This window comes from Boleophthalmus pectinirostris, unplaced genomic scaffold, assembly GCF_026225935.1.
Source record: "Boleophthalmus pectinirostris isolate CB_2022bp ecotype Guang Dong unplaced genomic scaffold, ASM2622593v1 HiC_scaffold_1, whole genome shotgun sequence".
NCBI classification, from domain to species: domain Eukaryota; kingdom Metazoa; phylum Chordata; class Actinopteri; order Gobiiformes; family Gobiidae; genus Boleophthalmus; species Boleophthalmus pectinirostris.
Genome location: NW_026570970.1, coordinates 9,778,203 through 9,795,746, shown reverse-complemented (window position 1 = coordinate 9,795,746; position 17,544 = coordinate 9,778,203). Strand labels below are relative to the sequence as shown.

The 17,544-nt window shown below is 37.7% G+C and overlaps 1 protein-coding gene and 1 long non-coding RNA gene across 3 annotated transcripts in view; one reads left to right on the top strand and one right to left on the bottom strand.

Annotated features, from left to right (window-relative positions):
- Positions 1 to 215: 215 nt before the first annotated feature.
- On the bottom strand, positions 216 to 1,637 carry LOC129408546 (uncharacterized). Of its 2 annotated transcripts, XR_008632011.1 has the most exons (4): positions 1,544 to 1,637; positions 1,150 to 1,490; positions 986 to 1,037; positions 216 to 909 (listed from the first exon to the last, which is right to left on the bottom strand). It is a non-coding gene; the product is annotated as an uncharacterized LOC129408546 (long non-coding RNA). The 2 variants fall into 2 exon arrangements; XR_008632010.1 differs by having other exon boundaries at positions 216 to 1,037.
- A 286-nt stretch (positions 1,638 to 1,923) lies between these two features.
- Positions 1,924 to 17,544, top strand: part of LOC129408156 (dynein axonemal heavy chain 7-like) — a 95,642-nt gene continuing 80,021 nt past the window's right edge. The window contains exons 1-60 of the mRNA XM_055151134.1: positions 1,924 to 2,320; positions 2,954 to 3,134; positions 3,222 to 3,306; positions 3,395 to 3,421; positions 3,498 to 3,687; positions 3,778 to 3,841; positions 3,907 to 4,065; positions 4,139 to 4,334; positions 4,436 to 4,624; positions 4,702 to 4,855; positions 4,943 to 5,034; positions 5,117 to 5,295; positions 5,387 to 5,522; positions 5,607 to 5,732; positions 5,813 to 5,947; positions 6,044 to 6,237; positions 6,316 to 6,523; positions 6,591 to 6,776; positions 6,847 to 7,047; positions 7,119 to 7,313; positions 7,404 to 7,525; positions 7,605 to 7,740; positions 7,810 to 7,956; positions 8,030 to 8,143; positions 8,224 to 8,380; positions 8,464 to 8,636; positions 8,707 to 8,859; positions 8,934 to 9,173; positions 9,256 to 9,501; positions 9,577 to 9,696; positions 9,779 to 9,888; positions 9,972 to 10,152; positions 10,229 to 10,369; positions 10,434 to 10,517; positions 10,605 to 10,793; positions 10,885 to 11,004; positions 11,082 to 11,270; positions 11,352 to 11,503; positions 11,618 to 11,756; positions 11,828 to 11,994; positions 12,057 to 12,312; positions 12,393 to 12,689; positions 12,759 to 12,937; positions 13,020 to 13,212; positions 13,283 to 13,444; positions 13,517 to 13,711; positions 13,804 to 13,937; positions 14,006 to 14,168; positions 14,843 to 14,923; positions 15,017 to 15,193; positions 15,294 to 15,425; positions 15,501 to 15,590; positions 15,676 to 15,816; positions 15,888 to 16,129; positions 16,220 to 16,367; positions 16,443 to 16,588; positions 16,657 to 16,871; positions 16,947 to 17,139; positions 17,228 to 17,420; positions 17,491 to 17,542. Coding sequence (XP_055007109.1) covers positions 2,956 to 3,134; positions 3,222 to 3,306; positions 3,395 to 3,421; positions 3,498 to 3,687; positions 3,778 to 3,841; positions 3,907 to 4,065; positions 4,139 to 4,334; positions 4,436 to 4,624; positions 4,702 to 4,855; positions 4,943 to 5,034; positions 5,117 to 5,295; positions 5,387 to 5,522; positions 5,607 to 5,732; positions 5,813 to 5,947; positions 6,044 to 6,237; positions 6,316 to 6,523; positions 6,591 to 6,776; positions 6,847 to 7,047; positions 7,119 to 7,313; positions 7,404 to 7,525; positions 7,605 to 7,740; positions 7,810 to 7,956; positions 8,030 to 8,143; positions 8,224 to 8,380; positions 8,464 to 8,636; positions 8,707 to 8,859; positions 8,934 to 9,173; positions 9,256 to 9,501; positions 9,577 to 9,696; positions 9,779 to 9,888; positions 9,972 to 10,152; positions 10,229 to 10,369; positions 10,434 to 10,517; positions 10,605 to 10,793; positions 10,885 to 11,004; positions 11,082 to 11,270; positions 11,352 to 11,503; positions 11,618 to 11,756; positions 11,828 to 11,994; positions 12,057 to 12,312; positions 12,393 to 12,689; positions 12,759 to 12,937; positions 13,020 to 13,212; positions 13,283 to 13,444; positions 13,517 to 13,711; positions 13,804 to 13,937; positions 14,006 to 14,168; positions 14,843 to 14,923; positions 15,017 to 15,193; positions 15,294 to 15,425; positions 15,501 to 15,590; positions 15,676 to 15,816; positions 15,888 to 16,129; positions 16,220 to 16,367; positions 16,443 to 16,588; positions 16,657 to 16,871; positions 16,947 to 17,139; positions 17,228 to 17,420; positions 17,491 to 17,542 — 9,364 coding nt within the window. The 5' untranslated portion in view covers positions 1,924 to 2,320; positions 2,954 to 2,955. The remainder of the gene's footprint in view (positions 2,321 to 2,953; positions 3,135 to 3,221; positions 3,307 to 3,394; positions 3,422 to 3,497; positions 3,688 to 3,777; positions 3,842 to 3,906; positions 4,066 to 4,138; positions 4,335 to 4,435; positions 4,625 to 4,701; positions 4,856 to 4,942; positions 5,035 to 5,116; positions 5,296 to 5,386; positions 5,523 to 5,606; positions 5,733 to 5,812; positions 5,948 to 6,043; positions 6,238 to 6,315; positions 6,524 to 6,590; positions 6,777 to 6,846; positions 7,048 to 7,118; positions 7,314 to 7,403; positions 7,526 to 7,604; positions 7,741 to 7,809; positions 7,957 to 8,029; positions 8,144 to 8,223; positions 8,381 to 8,463; positions 8,637 to 8,706; positions 8,860 to 8,933; positions 9,174 to 9,255; positions 9,502 to 9,576; positions 9,697 to 9,778; positions 9,889 to 9,971; positions 10,153 to 10,228; positions 10,370 to 10,433; positions 10,518 to 10,604; positions 10,794 to 10,884; positions 11,005 to 11,081; positions 11,271 to 11,351; positions 11,504 to 11,617; positions 11,757 to 11,827; positions 11,995 to 12,056; positions 12,313 to 12,392; positions 12,690 to 12,758; positions 12,938 to 13,019; positions 13,213 to 13,282; positions 13,445 to 13,516; positions 13,712 to 13,803; positions 13,938 to 14,005; positions 14,169 to 14,842; positions 14,924 to 15,016; positions 15,194 to 15,293; positions 15,426 to 15,500; positions 15,591 to 15,675; positions 15,817 to 15,887; positions 16,130 to 16,219; positions 16,368 to 16,442; positions 16,589 to 16,656; positions 16,872 to 16,946; positions 17,140 to 17,227; positions 17,421 to 17,490; positions 17,543 to 17,544) is intronic.

The window sequence follows — 17,544 nt, the reverse complement described above, 5'->3', positions numbered from 1 at the left end:
ACGGATATTGAAGACACAATGATGTTTATATTACTTACTCTTTTATTATTATTATTTTTTATCTGACAAACATCGATTTTTTTGATGGAACTTTTCTCCTATTTCTGTTGAGGAGACTTTATTTAAGTACATAATATTGGAATCCTTTAGAAAACATTTTTTTGTCTTATGGTCTAAAAGTGTAACAATGTAAAACACACAAAAAAAAAAAAAAACATTATAAAAAAGCAATGCAATTGTGTGTCTGTTCTAAACGATATATAATGAGTATTTGGGAATAACCACAAACTTTTATAATAATAATTATAATATGAAATAATATCAAGTCATGCGGCAGTTAATAATGATTATGTCCATTTTAAACCTCGTCCCCATCGCCCCCTTGTCTTCTCATCCTCTCATCGTCTCCTTCACTCTCCTCGACTTCACCTCCACCACCTCCAGGGTCCAGACCCCGGGGGGAAGACATCTCCTAAACATCATCTAATCGACCACATCCTCCATCGTAATGTCTTCTGCTGGAGTCTGAGCGCCAAAGATAACTCATTCAATAAAGTTTATACTAACACTTCTCTTTGTGTCTGTCTGAGTCTCTCCAGGTTGAAATAAGTTTGTTTACATTGCCTCATACGTGCTCTCATGTCCTGGTGTTTCTTCAGTGGTGATGCATGATCATAAACAAAACAAACAAACAAACAAAAAATGTATTTAGATTAAGAAGGTCAGAGAAGGGCATGATGATGATGATTCATGATGGGAACAAACAAAACAACAAAACAAAATTGATGCATTTGGAGCATACAAATGTATCAAAACTGCTCCTGTCACATTTGTGTCACTGACTCATGGTCCAGAAACACACCAAATGTCTCAGATCAGTGGTGTCAGGAGAAGATCAGGGAAGGGCATCTGGCTTAAAAACATGTTTGGATGATAAAAGTGGTAAATAAAAATGAAACACAAATACACAGGATGTAACATTCACCAGAGCATCAGGGCGAGAGTGTGGGTTCTTCTGAAACAGTCTGTGGTTCAAACTCGATATATACAAAAGAAGAACAAAGACAGAGAGAGGCAGAGAAAGGAAGGGACATTTTAAAAACAAGTTCCTTAAATATGTACAAGGTATTTATTTAAATGTGTTCTTACCTTTGAGAACAGTAATCTGAAATGTATCGTAACCATCAACCCACACGTGACCAGACCAACGAATCCTTTCCAACTTGCACTGGTATTGTCCAGAGTCAGACAGCTGCACCTTCTTGATTCTCACTCTCTTGTCTGTTCATCATATTGAAGAGTGTATCTGTCTTTCTCAGCTCTGACTCCTGTAGTCTCCACCAAAATGTTTCTTTTTTTATAACAGTCATTTTTACAGACGAGTCTTTTACCTCCAGATCCATAAAACCAACATTGTGCTGTGAAGTCTTGTCCCTCTGTGATTGTGTGAGTCTCTCCAAATACGACACCAGAAAGTTCTTCACTCAGCACTGTTCAACATTTGGAAAAATCACACATTTAGTCAAATCCAAAGTTTACTCACAGAGAACCTGGATCAGAATTGTATTATATCTCATGTTTGTTTTCGCATAAACAGAGTAACTTCTTTAATTATTTAACTCAAAACATAAAAAAAAAGTTGCAAATATATCAAAGGCCAAAAATTTTGAAACTTATTTCTAAAGCATTTGTATAGAAATATAATTGTCATGTGGTAATACAGGAAGTGCTCCACTGTGTTTTTAATCTAAAGGTAATAGGTCACCATAAACTTGAGCATTTTGATTATAGGAGATTCAGACTAATGATTTGGCATTACTCAAACATGTAAATGAAACAAAACACATCTCCAGGTCTGTTCTTGATGAGGTAACAACATTTTGATAGCAACAATAATTTAAGATTAACAACACTCGGCCTCAGTCAACAGGGAAACGTGGCTCTTGCCCCGTCTGGGAGTATGACATCATCACATTCTAGAACCTGAAAACCTCCCAGTTCCATCAGGTTCACGGCGCCGATGACATCATACATGTAAAGTTCCATAAAGCCTTGTTACCATGGCAACTCCGGAACTCAAAGCTAAACTTCAGAGCTCTGTGGGCTTTAACTCAAAGCTTTGTTTGGCCTCGGGGAGATTATAGGAGTAGGCAAATCGAAAATCACAAATCGAAAATCACATATCGCTTAACGGAAAAGGCACATTTAGCTGAGCTTGACACAGAGCAAATCGTACAAAGATTTCAAACAGTAGACTTCACAGAGGAGACTTTACAGAGTAGATTTCACAGAGTAGGTCGCACTTTTTATCTGCGTAACAGTAAGTACAGCAACACTTACAAAACAACTCAATTATAAAACAAAAATGGCCAGAAATAACAGAGGAAATATACCCTTGACCTTAAACCATGACCTTAAACTAAAGAACTGTGGTCTTCTTTGAAACATACTGAAGTTCAGGCCTATAATAACAACTACACTAACGTTAACGCTGTGTTTTTAAATTCTATTTTAGGCATTTTCTTGGGGTTCACATTGTCTACTTATGTCAAACTCTAGGCTTTATTATCATATTAATCCATCAAAATTCACGATAATGTTTGAAATAGTTATATTACCTTATATATTGTTGAGCTACGTCGGCGACAGCTAGTAAGCTAGCAGTAAGCTAGCGGGTTTTTCGTTAACTTCCGGTCATTTCTTCCATCAAAAACTGCCAAACCAGGATAAACAGCGCCATCTATAGACTTTAGAAAAGATTAAATTAAGTTGCAAACACTTCGTTGCATTTCCTTAAATTAGTTCTCCTCTGCTTGCAGTAAAATAGTTTTGTTGATATTAGTAGTAATAATTAGTGATTACTAAAATATATTAGTAATAAAGTCTTTTGATCATTAATTAACTTGGCAATCTAACTTAATGATTTCCTTTGATGTTAATGTTTTTTTGGTAGAAATGGCAACCTCCGGTAGAATTTTGAAAGACAAAGAAGTGGATGGTTTGCCAAAGTTCCCAGTCCTGCCGCCAATTGACACAAAGGTCGACGCTGTCAAAGAGACATGCATGTTGATTCATCAGAAACTTCAGAAGCGTCGAAAAAAGAAAATGCTAAATGACCAACGTCGATTGTTATTGTAAGTGTTCTGTCAGGTTGGAAACACTTGCAGTTAACTACAATGTTAGCTGGCTAAAGCAGTTGTATTGTATATACTGTCATACAGGGTGTCCAGGGCCACGGCTGCCTATAGACGGTGCTTGGATAACGAACCAGAGAGCTCATCACCAGAGCCACAGTTTCCACCCTCTGTAAGAAATACACAGTTAGACACTGTCTACATAAAATATTATTTATTTCAAGCATCCATCTAACACAGTGTTTTCAAATTTATCACAGATGATCAGTGAAGACCAGATGGAACGGGTTGGTTTACAGGTTTATGCCATTAACAGAGAAATGCTTATGTTTGAGAAATAACATTTGCTTCTCCTATTTTCAGATGAATTATGCATTTTTAAAGAAACGTGTGGAAAGTGGTCCATTTACTCCAATACAACAAGAATGGCTGCACTCCATCACTGGCCGACTCCTGCCTGAACTTAAAAATACTCCAAGAACACAGGCACTGTTACAGGAGCTCTGCACAGAAGTGAGCGAGGACTTCCGTAATGCAATTGTCAAACATACAGGTATTTTTTTATATTTAGTGTCTTTACTCTTAAGTGTGTGTTTGCTACTAATAGAATTGGTTACTTTAATGTATTTTGCTTTTGCATCAGTGGGCTCAATTTTAAAAGAACCACACAAACAGAATACTGAGAAACAGGAAGTTACTTCACTTGAGTAAGTTACACAATAAATGTATCAACCTAGACAACATATTGTAAATATTTTGTCTTGTGCAATAGAATTTTGGATTTCTCACAACCCCGGCACGAAAGCTTTGTCCAAAGCCACAGGAAGATCAAAGCAAATTTGCACATTCTTCATCCAGTGATGCAGATAATACTGGACATCAGTTACACCACATTTTCTCCAATAGTCTTAGCTGATCTTTCAGATTACAGGTAATAAAATGCACTGGGCATAATAACAATGTAATAATGTAATAATAGCATGATTTATTATGTCTAAATTCAGAGTTTCAGGGCCTGTTGACTGTAAAAGTTTACACAATAAAATGGCATTGGAGTGCAAGAGAACAGAAGAGCACATAATGAACACTTGGTTTCCGAAAATTATTCATCTGCTAACCCTAAGAGATACAGTAAAGGGTATTAAAGAAGAGAAGTTGGACTCTTTTTACAACTGTGCATCCACTCTTATGTCCAATCTGGTGAGATTACTGTGTCATTTTTTATGGTTAAGATCAAATACTTGGATATACAGCACATATACTATTTTCTTACATTCAAATTTGTTTATAATATTTTACAGCTTAAGTCCCTGCTTCATAAAAGTGTAGCACAATATGCTAGTCTTTTTGATGAAAAGAATCAGCACAGCCTGCCTTTGTTCAGAATGTCTCTGACATTTGATGATGAAAAGATGGAGATTTACCCAACCTTACAAGATCTAGGGGGAGCCATTTTTGGGATTCTTAATTCAATAACAAGTACACTGCAGGTAAGTGTGGCTCAGACTTCAGGCTCAGAATTAGTTTGAAGAGTTATGTCAAACATTTGTTGTTTATATTTCTAAAGAAAGTACCGACTGTCCAATCATGGCTGGCTCAGTCAACATCTTCATTTGTGGACGCTAAAGTGGCTGATCATATATGGGGTAGTGCTAATGCCATACTGAAGACAGCGGTTGAAAAAAATTTAGAGGAACCCGACAAACATTTCCAGAGTTATGGTAATATTATACAAATTATGTCTTTTTGACAGTATATAAGATTACAATAATTATTTTACACAAAATAATATTTGTTTACCTTTACAGTTGAAAAATATGCATGGCTTGTTAATGGAACTGCACAAACTCAAGTGAAGTTGTTCATGGAGGAGGAGCATTCTTTTGAAGAATATACTCAGGTACTTACTTAAAAATAAGGTAGACTTTACAATAGCTATTATAAATATATATATATTAAAAAACCCGGTCTGATATTTTAAGAAAGTGGAGGAGTTCCATCGTTTGTCCAAAGAGATTATCGACCTTCCAGCCAAAGCCCACTTCACAATGGTCCATCTGGATTGTGAAGAACTAAAGCAGGGACTAGCCAACAAAGCTAAACACTTTGCTGAAGAACTCATCAAGAAACTAGTTAACAATCACAGAGTGCTTAATGTGGAGTAAGTGGTTTAAGTATCAATTTATTACATAAATTACTATATACAATTGGATCCATATGTAATTTATATCACGTTTTCTGTGTGTTTGAAGGATTTGTTCAGAATTTGAAACAATCAAGGAGAATGCTCAGAAAGTACCAGAAAGCACAGAAAAGATGGTTGAAATGATTGAATACATCAACTTTACCAAAACAACAGGTCTCTCACAACTCCAGAAGAAAATATCTGTGAGTAGGCCTACAGTGCTTAGGCTTTAACTAATGATTTATTTTCCTTCATATAACAGTTTGTGTATAATGCTTCTGTACCAGGAATCCCTTAAAAAATTACTGTACCTTGTGGATGTCCACATATTTGAGCCTGATGATCTGAAGCTTCACAAAACTGTATTTCTGTGGCCACAAAACATCATGCAGGCATTTGAACTAAGTGATGAGGTAATCCTCTTCTCTCTCTCCGTATGCTGTAAAATAATTGTTTCTTGTAATATAATACAGAGTTGTTGTTTTTTTTCTAGGTGATAGAGAAAGCTAAGTATAAAGGAAAACATGAGCTGATTGCCACAAGAGAAAAACTAATGGTAGAGTTGACTAAATTAGCCCACAGAATTCTTGATTTCCCAGAATGCTCAGAGCTAGACCTGATTCCACAGGTAAAAAAATACAATTTCATGTAACCAAATATGGTTATGAATATTATGTTTTCTAGGCCTTATATAAAATTTGTCCTAAAACTGGTCTTGTTGCAGTATGTGGCAGATATTAGGATTGTTCAGAAACTGATCCGGGAGGCAGAGGAAACTGTAGAATACATCAATAAAGAAGAAAAAGTTTACGACATGGCGCAAACCAGTTACCCAGAAGTAGCTGCAATTAAAGAGAGCATTGAACCTTACCAGAAACTCTTTGGGCTTGTGCTGGAGTGGCAGCACACAGAAAAAAAGTATGATTTACTGTATGGTTCCTTTTAGTTTATTTATTGTGGTAACAAATATGTGGCATTAATAGTGTCTCTGTTTAGATGGATGGATGGATCTTTCCAGGGCCTGAATGGAGAGAGCATGGAAGTGGAAGTTGATGAATTCTTCAGGAACGTTTTCAAGATGTTAAAGTTTTTCCAACAGAGACAGAGTAAAGCTGGGCAAGAGGGTGCAGAAGATTCAAGCAAAACTGAGAGTCCCACTGCAACTTTGTGCAGTACTGTGTTACAAGAGATCAAAGAGTTTAAGGTAGTAGAAGTAGTAAAAATACTTTAAATGCGTGTTGAAGAACTAAACAATGCATCTTGTATTGTAGGAGCATGTTCCTCTTGTGTCCATTCTCTGTAATCCGGGCATCAGACAACGCCACTGGGACCAAATGTCAAAAATAGTAGGATATGATATTACCCCAGACTCTGGCACTACACTAAGAAAAATCCTAAAACAAAACCTCACTCCTTACCTAGACAAGTTCGAGTCTGTCAGTGCAGCTGCTAGTAAAGTAAGTATATTACACATTGCAGTTACATTTTGAGCTTTTCACCCTAATCATGTTTTCTTTATCGCTGCAGGAATTTTCTTTTGAGAAAGCCATGAAGACTATGGTGACCATATGGGATGATGTTGCTTTCCACCATCAGCCTCACAGAGAGACTGGCGTATCTATTCTAATATCACTGGACGAGATTCAAACTATGCTGGATGACCAAATAGTTAAGACTCAGACAATGAGGGGCTCACCATTTATTAAGCCATTTGAACATGAAATCAAGGCAGGTTACTGATATTTTACAAAAACATGTCGGGCTTACTTCACATTAATTGATTTTCTTTTTTTATACAGAGTTGGGAAGATCGTTTGCTTCGTATCCAAGGAACCATTGATGAGTGGGTAAAAGTGCAGACTCAATGGCTTTACCTGGAACCCATTTTCTCCTCTCAGGACATCATGCATCAGATTCCAGAGGAGGGACGTCTTTTCCAAACTGTTGATAAAATCTGGAGAGAGGTCATGAGACACTGTGTCAAGGACCCTAAGGCATGCATTATATTAAATGTTGTATTAGTCTTATGGCTATAACATAAGCCTTTATATGTTAGTAGATAATATGCTCTGCTTGCTTTAAAGATCCTACCAGCAACATCACTGCCTGATTTACTTGAAAAGCTACAGGAATCCAATAACTTACTGGACACAATTATGAAAGGTCTAAATGCATATCTTGAAAAGAAGCGCCTTTTCTTTCCAAGGTAAGATGATGAATGCGCTTTATACATACGAAGAGAAAAATTTACACAATACTAATACAGTTATAATTTCTGTCATCAGGTTCTTTTTCTTGTCAAATGATGAAATGTTAGAGATTTTGTCAGAGACCAAGGATCCCTTGCGAGTTCAGCCACACCTTAAAAAGTGTTTTGAGGGTATCTCTAAACTGGACTTCTTACCCAATTTGGATATCCAGGTGCACATTATGCTCTATTTTATTTTATCACTAAAATTACAACATAATAATAATCATTCTCTCCTGTAGGCCATGTATAGCAGTGAAGGGGAGCGTGTTGCCCTTGTCCAGAACATTTCCACAGTAGAGGCCAAAGGGGCAGTGGAGAAGTGGCTGGTGCAGGTGGAGGATGTGATGCTGCGCAGTGTTAATGATGTGATTGCTCGTTCGAGAGAAGTTAGTGAATTCATGTCCAATATTATTAAGATCTTGTGTGTATCATTTAACTGTGTGATTATGTCCTTTTCAGGCCTATGCTGAAACCACCCGCAGCCAGTGGGTGAGGGAGTGGCCTGGACAGGTGGTGCTTTGTACTTCACAAATCTTTTGGACATTGGAAGTACATGAAGCTATTAGAGCAGGGGTTAGTTTAAAATTAGTTTAGTTAAGATTTCAAGATTCTGAAAATGGTATGGAACAGTTTTTAAATTCCTTTTTGTCTAGGTTTTGAAAAAGTACTATGAGCAGCTCCAAAGTCAGTTGAATGACATTGTGGAGCTTGTGAGAGGAAAACTGGCCAAACAAACTCGAACCACTTTGGGAGCACTGGTCACAATAGATGTACATGCCAGAGATGTCATCATGGAGCTCATTGAGAAAGGTATCCTATCACAGACCACTTTCATTTTAACTATTTTCGTTGCTCTATACACTATTTTTAAATATCTATCCAACTACAATCAGGTGTATCAAAAGATACAGACTTCCAGTGGCTGGCCCAGCTCCGGTACTACTGGACCAACGACAATGTGCATGTTAGAATTATCAACTGTGATGTCAAGTATGCTTATGAATATCTTGGCAACTCTCCACGTTTAGTCATCACTCCACTGACAGACAGATGTTACCGAACTCTGGTAAGTAAAAAAAAAAAAAAACTTAGTGGTGTAATATATCATGATTTCTTAAACTGTTTCTGTTTTTTAGATTGGGGCTTTCTACCTAAACCTGGGTGGTGCTCCTGAGGGTCCAGCAGGAACAGGGAAAACTGAAACCACAAAGGATTTGGCCAAAGCACTTGCTGTTCAGTGTGTTGTGTTTAACTGTTCAGATGGGTTGGATTATCTTGCAATGGGCAAGGTTAGAATTTGTGTTACATTATGTTAAACCTACATGCATGTGGTTAACTCATTTGATAACATTTCCTCTTACAGTTTTTCAAAGGTCTGGCATCTTCAGGTGCATGGGCGTGTTTTGATGAGTTCAATCGAATTGAACTGGAGGTGCTTTCTGTCGTGGCTCAACAAGTGCTGTGTATTCAGAGAGCCATTGAGCAGAAGCTGGAGTACTTTGATTTTGAAGGAACAACACTCAAACTTAATCCCAACTGCTTTGTGTCCATCACCATGAACCCAGGCTATGCAGGGCGATCGGAACTACCTGACAATCTTAAGGTAAACTAAACACTTTTTTGTTATGTTGCTGTATTTGCTATATTTTCCTTTTTAACCTGACAGTAAAAATTTTCTTTCCCAGGTTTTATTTCGAACTGTTGCCATGATGGTCCCAAACTATGCTTTGATTGCTGAGATCTCGCTGTATTCGTACGGCTTTCTGAATGCCAAACCATTGTCAGTGAAGATAGTAATGACCTACAGACTGTGCTCAGAGCAGCTTTCCTCCCAGTTTCACTACGACTATGGCATGAGGGCCGTAAAAGCTGTACTTGTGGCAGCTGGAAATCTCAAACTGAAGTATCCAGAAGAGAATGAGGATATACTGGTATGAACTATAAACTTTCACTGACAATGTGTTTTTGAGCATTTTGTAATATATTATTTTATTTTATTCCTATAGCTCCTGAGATCTATAAAAGATGTTAATGAGCCTAAATTTCTGTCTCATGATATTCCTCTATTCAATGGGATTACCAGCGATTTGTTTCCTGGAATCTCCCTTCCTAAAGCTGACTATCAGGTATGAATCTAGTTTATTTACTAAGCTTCTTTACTTTATACTTTATATATACAATAATAAACTTATTTGATCTTTTTTGTAGTTGTTTTATAAAGCTGCTGAAGAGTGCTGCAAAAGCCACAATGTCCAACCTACTCAAGTATTTTTAGAGAAGATGATTCAGACATATGAGATGATGATTGTGAGACATGGGTATGTTTATTTTTCTGTTAAATATTAAAATGATATACTTTACCACAACATTAACCTTACATGTATGTATCTATCTCTGCCAGTTTCATGTTGGTTGGAGAATCTTTTGCGGGAAAGACCAAAGTTCTACATGTTCTAGCAGACACACTGACTCTGATGAATGAACAGGGTCAAGAGGAGGAGAAGGTCATTTACAGGACACTGAACCCTAAGTCCATCACTATGGGGCAGCTCTTCGGGCAGTTTGATTTGGTTTCCCATGAGGTACATCAGTGTCTATATGTAACTGCTACTGACTGTGAAAAATGTCCTTATGCAGTACAATTTTTATTTTTTTAAGTGGACAGATGGTATTGTGGCTAACACGTTTAGGGAATTTGCATCAGCTGAGACACCAGAACGTAAATGGGTAGTGTTTGATGGACCCATAGATACTCTGTGGATTGAGAGCATGAACACAGTACTTGATGATAACAAAAAGGTAATGAAAAAATGGCTTCATTTGTATGTCATGTACACTTAAAATTTTTATTTGACCCTGACAGCTGTGTCTGATGAGTGGTGAGATTATTCAGATGTCCAATCAGATGAGCCTTATCTTTGAGGCTATGGATCTTTCACAAGCTTCTGTAAGTTACCAGATACTAGTACATAAGCATGCAAATGTTATCTTAGTGTATAAGCATGTAAATGTAGTTACTGTTTTTGTTCTGCAGCCTGCTACAGTCAGTAGATGTGGTATGATCTATATGGAGCCATCTCAGTTAGGCTGGGAGCCTTTAGTTCTTTCTTGGTTCAATACTCTTCCAGAGGATTTACAAAGTCCAGTGAGCAGGACCCTTTTGTTAGAACTATTTCACTGGCTTTTACCCCCTGCCCTGAGAATGCTGCGCAAATACTGCAAGGTAGCCTAAACCTCAGATGAAAATGAATAAAATTATATTTACACATACAATTAAGAATATCAGTATTGTAAATATGCATTTTTTTCTACAGGAAGTTGTCCCGACTAGTGACAGTAACACTGTGACCTCACTGTGTCGTCTGTTTGAAATGCTGCTATCTGAACCTGTCAAGACACACCCTGAAGACAAAATCCTTCATGTTTGGATTAAGGTAAATTGAGAGAGCAACCTTTTATCACTTTGATTCCAGTTGTTTTTAAATTCTCTATTCTCTTTTTTCTTCTACAGGCTGCCTTTGCCTTCTCTCTAGTGTGGTCAGTAGGGGGCAGTTGTGATGCACAGAGCCGGGGGAAGTTTAATGAGTTCTTTAGAACCACTTTAACAGGAAAGACAGACAAAAACCCTATTCCTGAGGCCATTGGGAAATGGGAATGTCCACTAGATGAAAAAGGTTTAGTTTACGACTACTTTTATGAGGTACTACTGTGTTATTACTTACAATTACACAATTACCTCAATTACTGCAATGAATAATGCTAATGAATATTTTTTGCACAGTTTAAAGGTAAAGGTCGCTGGATTCATTGGAATGACGGCATCAAGAATGTCAACTTAGGGGGCAAAAATACCAAAGTGCAAGAGATAATTGTTCCCACAATTGACACGGTCCGTTATACATACCTTATGGACCTATGCATCACATATGGAGTGTAAGCATTTTTACAAGCACTGCGTACCATTCTCAAATTGACATACAGCATCATATTTTGAAGGTTTAAGTAGAAATTACATGCTTTTATTTACTTTGTGTATTTTCTGTTCAGGCCTAGTTTGTTTGTTGGCCCCACTGGCACTGGGAAGTCTGTGTATATCAAGGACAAACTATTGAACAATTTAGACAAAGATCTCTATCTACCCTTTTTCATCAACTTTTCAGCACGCACAAGTGCCAATCAGACACAAGTAAGCTATTAGGATTATATTCAATTTTTATTTAGATTTCAAAATGTAAAATGTGTACTTGTTTTGTGTAGAATATCATCATGTCCAGATTAAATAAGCGAAGACAGGGAGTCTATGGGCCCCCAATTGGAAAGAAGTGCATAATATTTGTCGATGATGTGAATATGCCAGCGCTGGAACAGTTTGGAGCACAACCACCAGTGGAACTTCTCAGACAGTTCATGGACCATGGAAACTGGTACAATATTTGCTTTAAATTCTGAAGTGATTATTTTTATTTATATCTATATTTTTTTGCAGGTATGATCTCAAGGACACATCCAGAATCTGCCTAGTAGACGTTCAATTTATCTCTGCAATGGGTCCCCCTGGTGGAGGAAGAAATGCTGTTACATCTCGCTTCCTGAGACACTTTAACATCTGCAGTATTAATGCCTTCAGTGATGATACAATGGTTCGCATATTCTCCAACATAATGTCCTTTTATCTAAAAAACAATGAGTTTACCCCTGAATATTTCACCATTGGCAATCAAATTGTCACAGCCACCATGGAGGTAAATTTAGTAAAATCAATAATGTTACATAGTTTTGCTACATTCATTTTTTTTTAAATTATGTGGTTTGGGCTTCACAGGTTTACAAGAAGGCCATGGAGTACTTGCTTCCTACTCCAGCCAAATCACATTACACTTTTAACCTGCGTGACTTCTCTCGAGTGATCCAAGGCTGTCTACTCCTGAAGAAACAGTCGCTTAAAAGCAAACAAACTATGATCCGCTTGTTTGTTCACGAGGTTTTCCGAGTCTACTACGACCGCTTGGTGGATGACAGTGACCGCACCTGGCTTTACCGGCTAATGAGCAACATTCTTCACGATAACTTCAAAGAATCATTTGATCAAGTCTTTGAACATCTAAAAACGGGCAAGCAAGTAAGTTAAAAGATGTGTTCCACCTTAGTGTGTTGTTTTTCTAGGTGAATTAATTAATGAATTTTTAAGCTTGTGGAAGAGGACATGCGTAATCTTTTATTTGGTGACTACATGACCCCTGACTTGGAAGATGAGGACCGTCTGTATGCTGAAGTGCCATCAGTGGACAAATTTGCTAAAGTGGTGGAGTCCTGTCTGGTAGAATACAACCAGATGAACAAGAGCCGCATGAACCTTGTTATATTTCTGTAAGATTTTTATATACTCTAGTGTTATTTTTGGAATGCATATCAAAAGCTTTACAGCTGAATATGTTGTTTTGTCATATAGTTATGTTTTAGAGCACCTGTCTCGGATTAGTCGTGTGTTAAAGCAACCTGGTGGGAATGCTCTGCTGGTGGGTTTGGGAGGCAGTGGTCGACAGTCCATAACCCGTCTAGCCACTTTTATGGCCCACATGACCATGTTTCAGCCTGAAATCTCCAAGAGCTACGGCTTGACCGAGTGGAGGGATGATATCAAGGTGAGCGTTGTATAAACATCTTTACAGATGTGTTACCTTTGTAGTTACACTGTCTCTGAATTTGTTATAGATGCTGATGAAAAATGCTGGGGTGAAAGGTCAGAAGACTGTGTTTCTCCTCACGGATACTCAAATCAAAGATGAAGCATTTCTTGAGGATGTGGACAGTGTCCTGAACACCGGAGAGGTTCCTAATCTCTTTGCTGTAGATGAAAAGCAAGAGATAATAGAGGTAAACTATACTACAATTAACTACTTAAATGATTTTCAGTATTTTTTCTTATTTTGTTATTTTTTTCCATAGGCCATACGCCCTATTGCTCAGGCTGGTAACAAGAATGTGGAGCTGAGTCCTTTGACTCTGTTTGCCTTTTTTATTGCACGCTGCAGAGAAAACCTGCACATTGTGGTGGCCTTCAGTCCAATTGGAAATGCATTTAGAAACAGATTGCGACAGTTTCCATCTCTCATTAACTGCTGCACTATTGACTGGTTTCAGGTAAAAGATTTGTATCTCAAAACATATGTGTAAAATTGTAATGCATCATATAGTCAAGATTGAAATGTCATTGTCATTTTCTTGTATATTAGCCATGGCCAGAAGAAGCTCTTGAGAGAGTAGCTATTTCATTCCTGAAGACACTAGAAATGACTGACATAGAGCGACATGAGGTTATACCAATATGTAAAACATTCCACACTTCTCTAAAGCAGCTCTCTGATAGGTATGGCCTGGGGATTTTACATGCATTCATTTAGTCTTATTTACTAAACAAACTACTACTTGTTGCAGATTTCTGTCAGAACTTGGCCGTTATAACTATGTGACTCCTACATCCTATTTGGAGCTCATGGCAGCTTTTCGGCTGCTACTTACTGAAAAAAGAGACATTGTTATGAAGGCAAAGCGACGTTATACTAATGGCTTGGATAAACTAGCTTTTGCTGAATCTCAGGTACTGTATATTCTACAATATTGCAGTATTATATCTTCTCTGTTTTATTTGTACAAGTTGGAATTTAATGAATGTGGCCAAGAAACTGCTCCAGTTTCAATATAAATGTTCTGCTCTGTGTGTTGAGCATTTTTAAGTACTTTGGCACAATTGTGGGTAGTCATTTTCCAAATGAGCACAGTATAGAAGGTGTGTACAAAAGAATCTTCTCACCGTCTGACTGTACCATTTGAGGAAGCTTGGTAATGTGAAAGTCAGTAAACAAAACCCTTACATTACCTTCTGTTAAATTGGCCCTAGGCATTCATTTTTACAGCAAGTAATTCAGCCACTATAACCCCAATAACATCACACTGCATTGTGATACAGACCTAAAATGAATGTTCTAAGCCTCATTTGAGATGTGATTTGGCCTTCGATGAAAAAAAGTTTGGACACCTCTGCACTAGTGGATAGTGTGCTAACTTTTGGCATCACTGCATGGCACAATCAGATTCCCTGTAGAGTAAAAAAACAAAATGAACTGAACAATATTGTCTTAATGGGCAGCATAAATGTGGGGAGACCTCAGAAACAGCTGTTTCAACTGTAAAGAACGAGGACACTTAATAAAGCCACCATGTAATTTCACGCCCCTACAACCCTCTCAACACACTCTATTCTATATACCTTAGGTGGGAGAAATGAAGCAGGAACTGATAGACCTACAGCCCAAACTGGAACAAGCCAAAATTGACAATACAAAAATGATGAAGGTGGGCATAATTGTTTTTGATCTCACATGCTGTAAATCTTCAATAAAGCATAGGAATCCAACTGACAACTGAATCTACCTTTTTGTATTTCAGGTTATTGAAGTTGAGTCAGAAGAAGTGGAAGCTAAGAGTAAAACCGTTCGTGTTGATGAAGAAGCAGCGACTGTAAAAGCAAATGAGGCCCAAGCTTTAAAGAATGAGTGTGAGAGTGATTTGGCTGAAGCCATCCCTGCCCTAGAGACTGCTCTTGCAGCCTTAGATACTTTGAAGGTTGGTATTTCCTCCTTTAATCTATATTATGTGTCCCATGTAGCCATAGAAACTTTTGTGCTTTGACCTTCCAGTAAATTAAACTGCTTCCATGTTTCAGCCTTCTGATGTCACTATTGTGAAGTCAATGAAAAACCCACCATCAGGAGTGAAGCTTGTGATGGCTGCTGTGTGTGTAATGAAGGATATAAAACCAGATAAAGTCCCTGACCCCACTGGAACTGGTAAAAAGGTATGTTCTTTACATTTTTATCATATTTTAGTTATTGTCAACAATATGCTCATAAGTGTGTGTAATATTTTATAGATTTTTGACTACTGGGGACCAAGCAAGAAGCTACTGGGTGATATGAATTTTTTACGAGATCTAAAAGAGTACGACAAGGACAATATTCCTGTATGTTCTCAACGTGTGTACTATTCAATCTTTGTGTTTTGATGCTTGATAAATAAATATGAACTATATTTCTGTATTTCTGTAGGCAGCTGTGATGCAAAAGATTCGCGCCGAGTACATGACTAATCCCGAATTCGACCCCAGTATAGTGGCGAAGGCATCTTCAGCAGCAGAGGGCCTTTGTAAATGGATAAAAGCAATGGAAGAGTATGACAGAGTGGCTAAGGTCTGGTGTGGCTCATGTCCTATCTTAAGTCATTGGTTTTAGTCTAAAATAGAAATTGTGTGTGCCTATAGGTTGTAGCCCCAAAGAAAGCCAATCTGGCAGTAGCCCAAGAGTCTCTTGCAACCACTATGGCCCTGTTGGACCGAAAGAGAGCTGAGCTCAAAGAGGTTGAGGATCGTTTGGCTGCTCTTCAAAAAACATTTGAAGAAAAGACAGAAGAAAAGGCACAATTAGAGTTCCAGGTAGATTTGTGTGCAAGGAAACTGGAGAGAGCTGAAAAGCTTATTGGTGGTCTTGGAGGAGAGAAGACAAGGTAAAGAAAGAGCAACATTTGTTTATGCTTATGTTAATGGTTTTATCTACTTTAAACTTGTTCTCAAGTTTACATTTATGTATGTTTTAGGTGGCGTAAAGCGGCAGATGACCTGCAGAGCACCTATGACAACCTGACTGGGGATGTCCTCATTTCGGCCGGTGTCATTGCTTATCTGGGAGCCTTTACAGCAGGCTTCAGACAGCACTGTACAAAAGAGTGGACTAACCTCTGCAAAGTATGTAATTACTAAAAATAATTAACAAAAAAGCCTCATTAGTAAGTTCTATTTATGTTTAAATATTTTTTGCAGTCAAGAAATATTCCCTCATCTAATGAGTTTTCCCTCAGTAAAACTCTGGGAGATCCAATTAAGATCAGGGCTTGGAATTTTGCAGGCCTTCCCAATGACAGTTTTTCAATTGACAATGGAGTTATTGTCAGTAATTCAAGAAGATGGTAAGTGTTTACACTATAATAAGTATAAATATTTGTAAATAACATCTAATATGTGTATGTTATTGTAGGCCTTTAATGATTGATCCTCAAGGCCAAGCAAACAAGTGGGTGAAGAATTCAGAAAAGGACAACAACCTGAGTGTCATAAAGCTGACAGATGCAGATTATATGAGAACATTGGAAAATTGCATCCAGTTCGGCACACCACTCCTGCTTGAAAATGTGGGAGAAGACCTTGACCCTTCGTTGGAACCACTGCTCCTCAAGCAGACATTCAAACAAGGTGATGCAAATATAGCTAAGTAGACTGATCTTATTTACATATGTTATATTAATTTGTAGTCTTGTACTGTTCTAGGAGGTGTTGACTATATCAGACTTGGAGAGAGTGTGATTGAGTACTCTTCTGATTTCCGTTTCTACATCACTACTAAACTAAGAAACCCACACTATCTGCCCGAACTATCCACCAAAGTGTCTCTGCTTAATTTCATGATAACCCCTGAAGGCTTAGAGGACCAGCTTTTGGGGATTGTAGTTGCCAAGGAAAGGTAGTGTTCAAACTCATAATGCTATATAGCAAATTTATATGTCTGTCAGAGTTTGCAGAGAATTGCTTGTGCTCCATTTGCTCCACAGACCAGAGCTGGAGGAGGAAAGAAATGCCTTAATCTTACAGTCAGCAGCCAATAAAAGACAGCTGAAGGAAACTGAAGACAAAATACTGGAAACATTACAATCCTCAAAGGGGAATATTCTGGAAGATGAGTCTGCAATTCAGATTTTAGATTCTGCTAAGATTTTGTCAAACGAGATAACAAAGAAACAGCAGGTCTGTAAACAAAAAGGTTACAAACAATAACATAAAACATGAAAACTAACATTCTGAAATTGTGTTTCAGATTGCAGAGAAAACAGAGGTCAAAATAGCAGAATCTAGAGAAGGCTATAGACCA